The sequence below is a fragment of the Seriola dumerili genome, unplaced genomic scaffold (genome assembly GCF_002260705.1).
Source record: "Seriola dumerili isolate Sdu_G_001 unplaced genomic scaffold, Sdu_1.0 BDQW01000113.1, whole genome shotgun sequence".
NCBI lineage: Eukaryota > Metazoa > Chordata > Actinopteri > Carangiformes > Carangidae > Seriola > Seriola dumerili.
Genome location: NW_019174368.1, coordinates 1,366,847 through 1,376,362, shown reverse-complemented (window position 1 = coordinate 1,376,362; position 9,516 = coordinate 1,366,847). Strand labels below are relative to the sequence as shown.

The following is a 9,516-nucleotide window of genomic DNA, read 5'->3' as shown; positions in this document are numbered from 1 at the left end:
TACTTTTTCTGCTTAACTGTATCGCATCCATCAGCACAGGCACACAGACATGTACTCACACACGCACACACAGAGACACAAGCACACGCTCTCGTCGCAAACCCTTCGACCCCCGTTGACCCCACCCCCCTCCCTAATGTTCACAAAGCGCATCTAAAATCAAATTATAGATCTCCCCTAGACAAACCCCACACATTCCATTGGAATTCACGTGGATTTCATAATTCTTCCACTTTTTCACCCCTGACCTCTGATAATCTAAGTCTGACCTTCCTGCACGCATCCTCCACTTTGTGTACTTTAAGTGTGTAACCCCACCATAAACCTAACCCACCCCGTTTCCCCCTTCCCATCCCACCGTCCCCCCCACCCAACTCCCCCGCCCCCCTGCTGGCTCTCCCCTCTCCTCCCCTCCTGTTGGGTTGAGCTGAGGTTGGTAGCTGTACAGTAAAATTGGGGGGTGCAGTCTTTATGCTGAGCCGAAGAGGGGAAGGGTAGGAGGGAGGAGCAGGAAGGCAGTGATCTGTGTTCAGTCATCCTCCAGTCCCTGGTTGAGGAGAAAGTTGGCTGCCAGGTTCTCGTTCTTCTCGCAGGCAAAGTAGGCCTGGATCACCAGAGCCTCAGGGAAACCCAACGCTTTTAACTGTTCAGTCACAACAGATGGGGAGAGACAAAGAGCAGAGAGACAGGAGAGAGCGTTTTAACGATCTGCAACTCTTAATTTGAAATTGAATAATGTACGACAATATTTAGTCTATATTCATCACTCACCCTTTCGATGGCTTCCTTCTCCTGAGGTGTAACCTGGATGTAATTGACAGGTGCACCCTCCTCCCCTGCTGCCCCCATCTCTCCAACCTCTGGTGCATCTCCCCCCTCTCCCACCGGCTCGTTCAACATCTGGATAAATAGCTCCTGATGCTGACTGATTTGCTGAGGAAGAAGCACAAATAAGAAGAGTGGTGACCATGTGGTGGAGTGTTTGGTTGAAGGGCACAAAGACCTCAGAACAAAGACTGAGACAGTATTTTCCCAAAACTCTGTTCTCCTGTTCATTTTTTTAAAATTATTATTACTTTTTTTTTTTTTTTTTACAGTTTGCAGAACCTTTATGCTTTTGTTTTAAACATATTTCTTTGAATAGAGCAAAATTAATATAATTATTCATTTCCTTTTATTTCCTTTTTATTCATTTTACTGGTGTTTTTATAATGTTACATACAAATAACAAATTTAGATGACAATGATTTTGGGACAGTTCAGTTTCACCTCGGGACGGTTAGAATTGTGTTTTGGGACAGTTCCGGGACGGTGGTGAAAAAAAGTTAGTCCATTAAAACAGTAGGTTGCTAGGTGATGACAGGGACATTAAGCTGAGAAGGTCAGCAGGGAAAGTAATGAATGATATACATATGTGCTGAGTCACATATTCACATAACGTGCACATACAGTGATAGTCCACTCTTTAGAAGAACATCTGTGTAACTGACCACTGTACACCGTAATCCCTCCTTCTCCTTAACACACATTCACATTATGTGTTTACAATTATCTGTGTACAAATATCTTTACAATTAGTGCAGCCATTTTTACAGGGTGGAATTGCTCTGTAGATGTAACGGTGCTTGATTAGGAAGGGAAATTCTTGCCTTTTCAACAGTTAAAATACCTCAAGTCTTATTAACTATTACCCAAAAAGTTGCTGGGAGTTTGGGACAGCAATTGAACAAGTATTGTCACAGCAGGGGCACAACATGGCTCCACGCTGGTCTAGAAAACTCATTGTGCGAGGTTGTCTCGCATGTGCCTGACTTGAAGATCTCTGTGTTGTGAGTCGCAGTGTGTTACCTGTAGAAGTTGAGGGTTCTCCCTGCCTAGCTGCTGGAGAAGAGCTGGTAGCAGAGAAGGGTTCTGCTGGATGGCCTGTCTCATGTGCAGAAACTGGGGCTGGGTCCGCAGGAATGCAAGTGGGTTATCTCCTGGTGACAAACGAGATTAATAACCATGAGGAAGAAAGCAAACTTAATCAAACTACCAAAATACCACCCTCCTCACCCGTTTCCCACGCTGGATAGAGGGTGCCCTGTGTCGACGATTTACTGTAACTTTCCAAAACTGACCAACCAACTTTCGCCCACTTCACACTGTGACTGGTCAACTGTTCGGAGGTGGGAGAGGACCCAGGTATTGTACTTCTCTCTCCACCTCTCTTTTTTTTCCAATTGTTACACAACTGTTTGAAACTTTTAATGTGAACTGAGTGCAACACTGTGCATGTCTTCCAGGTGAGACTGACTGAGAAAATGTGTGGTTGTCTCAGTTTTTAAACAATAATGTCCAGTGTCAACTTCTCAAACGAGTCTTCCAACAATCCTAAAGCCTCCACACCCACATGTCTCATCTTCTGTGTTTCGCACATGCAGAAATAGAAAATGAGACATTGTAGTTTTACAGGAAGCCAGGCAACCGACAACTGCACGGTCAACAGCAGCACAAATCACAGCCTTTAATATGATCTCACAACTGAATCAACATTTCTCTTAAACAGTTTCAACAATATCTGAACATGTCAACCTTGATGAAGGGAGGATTAATTGCAGGACTGTTGTACTAGACCAGCGATTTTCAAAGTGTGAGGCGCACGCCTCCCTGGGTGGGGTGCCAGTGTGAGAAAAAATAAACCAGAAAAGAAATGACGGTAAACATCTGGTTAGCTAAACTCAGCTATATGTGGGGAAAGGAGAGAGTCTCGGGGCAGGCAGAAAACTGAGGAAGTACGTTATGTTTATTCCTCTCTGCAGTGCATCCCTTTCCCATATTTTGAAAAGCCTGCACTGGACTATATTAGATTTAGCTACGTGTACCTGTTAAACTGACAGAGCATACATACATACATACATACACATGTTCTCCATTTCACAGGTGAGGGCTAACTAACAATGATTTTCTCTATTAATCAATTAATTATTTAATGAAGACCAAAAAAAACAGCAAATTCTTACATTTAATAAACTGAAACTGGGGGCTCCCCGGTGGCTCACCTGCTACAGCACGTACCATGTTGGCTTAGTCCTTACCACAGCGGCCCAGGTTTGAGTCCGACCTGTGGCCTTTTGCTGCATGTCATCCTCACTCTCTCTCCCTGGCTTTCCTGTCTGTCTCTCACTCACTGTCACTCTAATAGAGGCAAAAAGCCCAAAAAAATAACTTGAAAAAAAAAAAAAAGAAACTGAGACCATCCAATTCAGTGCCTAGTGAGTCATTGCCCCCCAGTGAGGCAGTGACAGTTATTTATTGTATTTATCTGAAAATGTGCCCTGACTAAGCCCAGGAGCAGGCTGATGTAAATTTGCATGTCCTGAAACAGTGTAAGTTACAGTCTAGTGCTCATTTTGATTCATGGATAGTAACTGGGGCCGGGGGTGAGGCAGTTTTAAAATCCACCATTGTTAACTCGCCTCCAGCACTGGTGTTTATTTTTTTTACACAGTAGACAGAGACACATAAAGCTTGACTGCAGGTATTTTTGGACTAAATAGAGTTGCATGCCTCACCCTCTGCTAGAGATGGGGCTTCTGTGGGTCCAGACGCAGGGGCCTGCGCTGGTGGATTACTCTCCTGGACTGGGCTGCTGGGGATACCCTGGAAAGACAACAATACAATTATCAATCACACACACATACAAACACACTTCCTGCAAGAAGTTAGTTAGTAACTGACTGACTGTTGGTTCCAAGTGAATAAATATACTTTTCATTTATTTACTTACAACTCGAACATTTCATTTAGTTTAACCCTACAGCTACTGTCCATCATAGTGGACAACAGCCTCGTAAATTCTTTAGCATTCTCAAAATATACACACTCAGTTGCCAGTTTATTTGATGCACGTGGACAAACCTAAAGTAACCTTCATGAAGGTTATAATGTTCAGTCTTACTCTTTTAGAGAGTTGACCTTTTGGACGTTGTGACGTTGCTGATTAATACAAATCACTTAACAGGCATTTGTAATATTAAACCTACATCATTTTCATCAATGAGGGTAAACTAGATATTAGAAAACACCTCTCAAACATTCAATTCCCTCACAGAGCACAGAGTCAGTGTGCTTATGTTAGATCATACAGAGCATAGGTCACCATTGATTAATTACACAAACTGTATCATAAAGCAGAGTGGCTAATGCTAATTAACATCACATTTGTCATGTTTTTCAGCCTAGTTAGGCAACCCATTCCCACAATGTGACCTCCCCACAGTGTGTTTCTTTTATGTTTCTGGAATAATTTAGTATTTCTCTCTAGGAATTTGCTGGTGGTCAATAGGTGCAACCCTAATTAATATCGCAAAATGATAAACTGACCAAATTGGTGTATTGAGAAGTTGAACTACAGTTCCTATAAAACAACAATTACGTAAATATTTATTCCAACAGAGGGGAAATACCAGTCAGTCCAGTTAATTATTATGCAATTATGGGATTTACTCAATTGCTCTTGGTGTGGCAGACAAGAACCACAACAGCAAAGAGTTGCAGTACAAACTGTTTTTGACGGAGCTTTATTGTCCGTCTTTAAATTTTGGGAGCGTGAAATGAAGAGGAGTGACTGTGCAGAGGATCTAAGGGGCCTGGCTGTGGACTCGGTGCTTGAGGAGGTCAGACATATTAACTGCTGTTCATGTAAACGTAACACAAAACTACAAATCAATTCTTTATTTGTTTAGTAGCCAGAGCTGTGCATGTTTCAGACAGAACAGCTGCTTGACAGAGCTGCATTTGGTAAGAATCATTTCAGTCTGTGTGTGTGCGTATGTGTGTGTGTGTGTGTGTGTGACGTACAGTGAGAAGGTATTCTACAGCTCTGTGGGGGTTGTTGAAACTGGCCCTTAGTGCAGCCACCACTCGCTCCCTTTCGTAGCCCATAGACATGATCTCCGTCAGCATCGCCTCATACTCAGCCCCGGTCACTGAAAACCACCCAAACACAGATGATCAAGTTACAAACTCTACACAGTTTGTATATTTGCAGAGTTACACCATTGACAGGAACAGGAAACTGCTTTTTGAATTATTCCTCCTGTAAAAAGACATTTACATTGTAAATTCATTTACATGTACAGTCACTTTATTAAACTGTCTTTTGATCCTGGTTGTATTTTGTATTGCTCACTGAAAAAGAAATTTTTACACCAGTGCATCTAACTACAGTTTACCAGTCATTTCAGGTTTTATATAACTGTGGAACGACATAGAATAAATCTTTCTATAGATGATACAATGACAAATTAAATACACATTAAAACTAACTATTAAGTAACTATTAATACACATTCAAATACAAAAACAAATGATTTCAAACAACCAATATACAACAACATACTCTACAATATGGGCTTAAAAAACAGTATGTCACCTTTTTTTATATTTTGTACTTGGAACAAATGGGAATCCCCAACCCTCTCTGTGCCACCACAATAAGGAATGGTTTACTTTTGTCACATCCTAAATATAGGAACGGTATGTATTGCACTGCAGCCTGTAAAGTCCCTGACTCATAGCAATAACAATTTCTGGCAAAGCAAATATAACCTATGATTTACACAAGAAATGCACTGCTGTTATATTCTCACTCTAATAGCACTATCAACTGTCTGAAATTGTACAATTCACATTTAACAACAGCGAGGAAGTGCCCAAACTACTGCACTGAGACTCTTAGAGGTGCATAGGCTCCAGTTACTTGTGTATGATGTAAGTCTGGCAGAGACCCATCCATTACATACCCAGTGCTGAGGAAGCATCCAAGCCCTGGCTCCCGCCACTGGAGCTACAAAACATAAAAAGGTGAAGAGACAAATCAGACGGTCTACCCGTTATTTCTGTGATAACATGGTGAGAAGCAAAACAATGAAACAATGTTGACAAATGAATTCAGAAATCAACATCTATTCCATGAGATTAAATAAATGTTACACTACAGATCACTGTGCTAAAAGCAAAGTACTTGTCTTAGATATAAAAGAAGGTTGGTATATTTGAATCCCAACCACTTTATGACTCATGTTCTTCTTTTCAACATATAGTTTGACAGATTAACTGCTTGTTCCATTGTTGTTCCATTCTCCATTAAAATACAACTGGGTCAGGAATACAGTCAACCCCGATTTATAATGAATCACTGCTCCACAAAACACAGGGTGAGAAAATACACATTTAGCAGGGTCTTAATTGTGCCACCGACACAAATCTTATCTATATTTTACTTGGAATTCAACTTAAAAAAAAACAAAGTTTATTTGTACCTAGAAACACAGACAAATGTATCACACTTAGTGAGTTAATAGTTTGATTAATGGAACACTTACAGTTATTCAATTGTGATTATTCAAAAAATAATACTAATAATTTGTATTCAAAGGTGATGACTGCTATGTACTTTTCCATGAACTGCTGATAAGTCACTTTGGACAATTAAAGCTGAAGATAGCTGGAAAATGACAAACCATCTTTGGTTGGGCATGCAGACACTGGCTTGTGATGGATGTATATGAAATAACATAATTACAAAAGTGAACACTAATTTACTACAGTTGAGAAAAAAGACTGACAACAACATTTACTACTTTTATTTAACCAACAGTCAAAAACCCAAAGATATTCAGTTCACTATCATAAATAAAATACAATAATAATAAATAGAAATAATCAATAACATTAGAAAAGCATCCAAACCCCAGATTTGAGAAGCTCGAATTTAATTATTGACTCATCATCGCAGCGATAAACATTACGCACTATGTAAGGGACTGCGTCTACCTGGCTGGTTGTTGTGGTTCTGTGGCTGCGGCACTTGGCTCTTCTTTGGCCTCCTCGGGGGGAATGGGGACAGCTGCTGGGGTTGGAGTTGGGGCTGGGGCTGGGGCCGGGGCTGGGGTCGGGGTTGTGGCTGGGACAGCTGTAGACGTGGAACCAGAGTCCTGTACAGGAGGTTTGGGTGCTTCTGAGACTGGGGGCGAGGTGGCAGCTGCAGGCTTAGCCTTTAGCCAGTTCAAAAGAAGGTACAGTTAGACTAGCAACTTAATAGGGAAATTGCTTAACATTAAATTCAGTGCAAAAAAGTATCAAAGTACATGGCACATAATTGTTTACCACAGATTAGCTAAAATTTTTTAATTCAAACACCACAACACTGTAAAACCCAATGTCATATGTCATCTGTAAGCATTACAATAAGATCTCACCTTGGACACCATCACTACAACAAAATTCTTCTCATCAATTTTGTATTCCTTAATAGGTGTGTCATCTTGCAGGATTTTTCCAGCATATATCAGCTTCTGTCCAGATACAGGAAAGTTGTCTTTGCCTCTTTCCGCTTCTATCTTCTCTTTCAAAGCCTTCACCTGATGACAAAGAGAGGAATCATCATCATCTTAATGGTCCTGTAATGCTTTCTACTCATATCCATGCTCTGTGTAAGATGGGAGTCTTTCATTCACCTCTTTGATCTTTCACTTTGGTTCTCAATATTCTACCAAACACCTATTAATAAAAAAAAACTCTCCAGATGAACCACTGACAATATAACTATCAGTTGTCATACATCACACTAACCGCAAAGCCGAGTTGCAAAACTCATTTGAGTTATGGCAGTGGATATGCAGTGGTTTGAGTCACTTCTCATACAGCATGACGGTGCTTACCATAAATAAAAGTGTAAAATTATACGCATGATGTCCACCATGAGTAATGACAGTAATGTGTCGTTGACAGATTGAGCAACACAATCTAATGTTCACTTAATGTTGGCCTTGCTAGCTACATGACAAAGATGTGAACATGCTAACAAACTTAGCCAGCTTTTTAGAGCGCTACCAATAAGGCTAATCGTAATTGTCATCAGCGTTAGCATTAGCAATCATAGCGTAGTGGGAGGCTTGAGTTCATCATAGAAGTTACAGCATCACATACTAGATCACATCAGATATTACCGAGGAGCAGTAGCAGCCAAGTAACCGCGACACAAACTAGAAAAGATAAGAAACTCGTTTGCAGTCGCGTCGCGATGACTTTATTAACAGGCTGTTCAGCTAGCTATGTGGCTAACGTTTGCTAGTAAGTGAGCTTTCGCGTTGTTTAGCAATCTACTTCATGTGGTTTGTTCATTTGAAACATATGAAATTAATGGGCACTCTTCACCAGACACTATATAAATTGTTCTTTAATTGGCGATATCAAGTAAAGCTGTAAGGTGTAACCGTAAAGTTAAAACATAGGTCTCGCAGCTAGTACTGTTAGCTGAAGTTAGCAAGTTAGCTAATAGCCACTCACCGTTTGTTCGGGGTCTATCTCAATTTGAATAGTCTGCTGCTGCAGTGTTTTAAGCGTGATCTGCATGGTAGCGGTGGTTGACGTTGTGTCAGATGTGCTTCAGAGGGAGATATAGTTGCTCGCTAAGCAGTTAATTTGTTTTTAAAGTTGGCGTTTCGGGTAAGATAGCAACTAGCCGACAAATGTGTGTATCCATGAGCACTCAGCAAATCGCCATCTTTGGTGACAAGTTGGTGGTGCGGCGAGAGAAGCTCCGCTGTAAGGTACGAGATCTCGTGTTGAACGACGGGACTATGACAAGACGCTTTAACGAGTGAAATGTATCACTAATTGTATATTACATATTTACAAATGCATTTTGAACAATCATAATTAAGGTACGTCCAGTAATGATGTTTTATATATATGGAACTCCAGTCCGGCTGGTAAGAACAATAAGTCAAGGTATCTCCAAAATATAACCTACAGTCATATTGCCTATGCGCCTAAAATATGACGTCACCATCGTCATTTTTTAGATTGACTTTACTAATTTTACATTGACCATAAACTATCTCCATTTAATTTATACCAATATGAATAGTAACTTAATATCTCCAAATAAATTTTGACTTGTCTTTACATTCTTAGTACTACAGGGGCGTTTCTAGGAGTTCACTGGTCTGGGGTTGAGGTCAAGTCTGGAGCTGATGTCAAGGAATGTGTGCCACTTCTTTTTTTTCTTTTTTTTTTGATGAGCCTTGAGTGTTCCTGTGTATCAAATAGAAATGTGTGGCCTTGAAAGAAAACTTTGCATCTCTTGAGTTTAACTTCACAGAGAAATCGCTGCTTGTATGCTGGCTGTGTGGCTGTGTGGCTGTGTGGCTTTGTCATGTTAGTCATGCTTTTCCAGGCTGTATCATTTTGAAATCACACATACAGTACAGTGGTGCATTTCAGAACTGTAATTTAATTTACTGCATTTAATGGCTGACTACATCCTGGGTGGTAATGTATGGACCAAAAGCAAAACTTACAGATGTTTTATTTCATTTTAAGTCAAGACAAATTCCTCTGAACTATCTTTACAGTGACATTTAAGAGTCTAACACTATGTTTCAACTTGTTGCAAGATTTCATCAAGGTAAAAAAAACAGTAAAACTGATAGACGGAGACCTTTTAATATTTGGAGGCCCTTCACA

At 40.5% G+C, this 9,516-nt stretch overlaps 1 protein-coding gene across 1 annotated transcript; it reads right to left on the bottom strand.

Moving 5' to 3' along the window:
• Window positions 1–387: 387 nt before the first annotated feature.
• Window positions 388–8,562, bottom strand: rad23a (RAD23 homolog A, nucleotide excision repair protein). The gene is made up of 9 exons (XM_022748001.1): window positions 8,335–8,562; window positions 7,245–7,406; window positions 6,820–7,040; window positions 5,787–5,830; window positions 4,843–4,970; window positions 3,555–3,642; window positions 1,849–1,979; window positions 772–933; window positions 388–643 (listed from the first exon to the last, which is right to left on the bottom strand). Exons 1-9 carry the CDS (start codon window positions 8,398–8,400, stop codon window positions 530–532), a joined length of 1,116 nt encoding a protein of 371 aa, XP_022603722.1. The 5' UTR covers window positions 8,401–8,562; the 3' UTR covers window positions 388–529.
• Window positions 8,563–9,516: the final 954 nt, after the last annotated feature.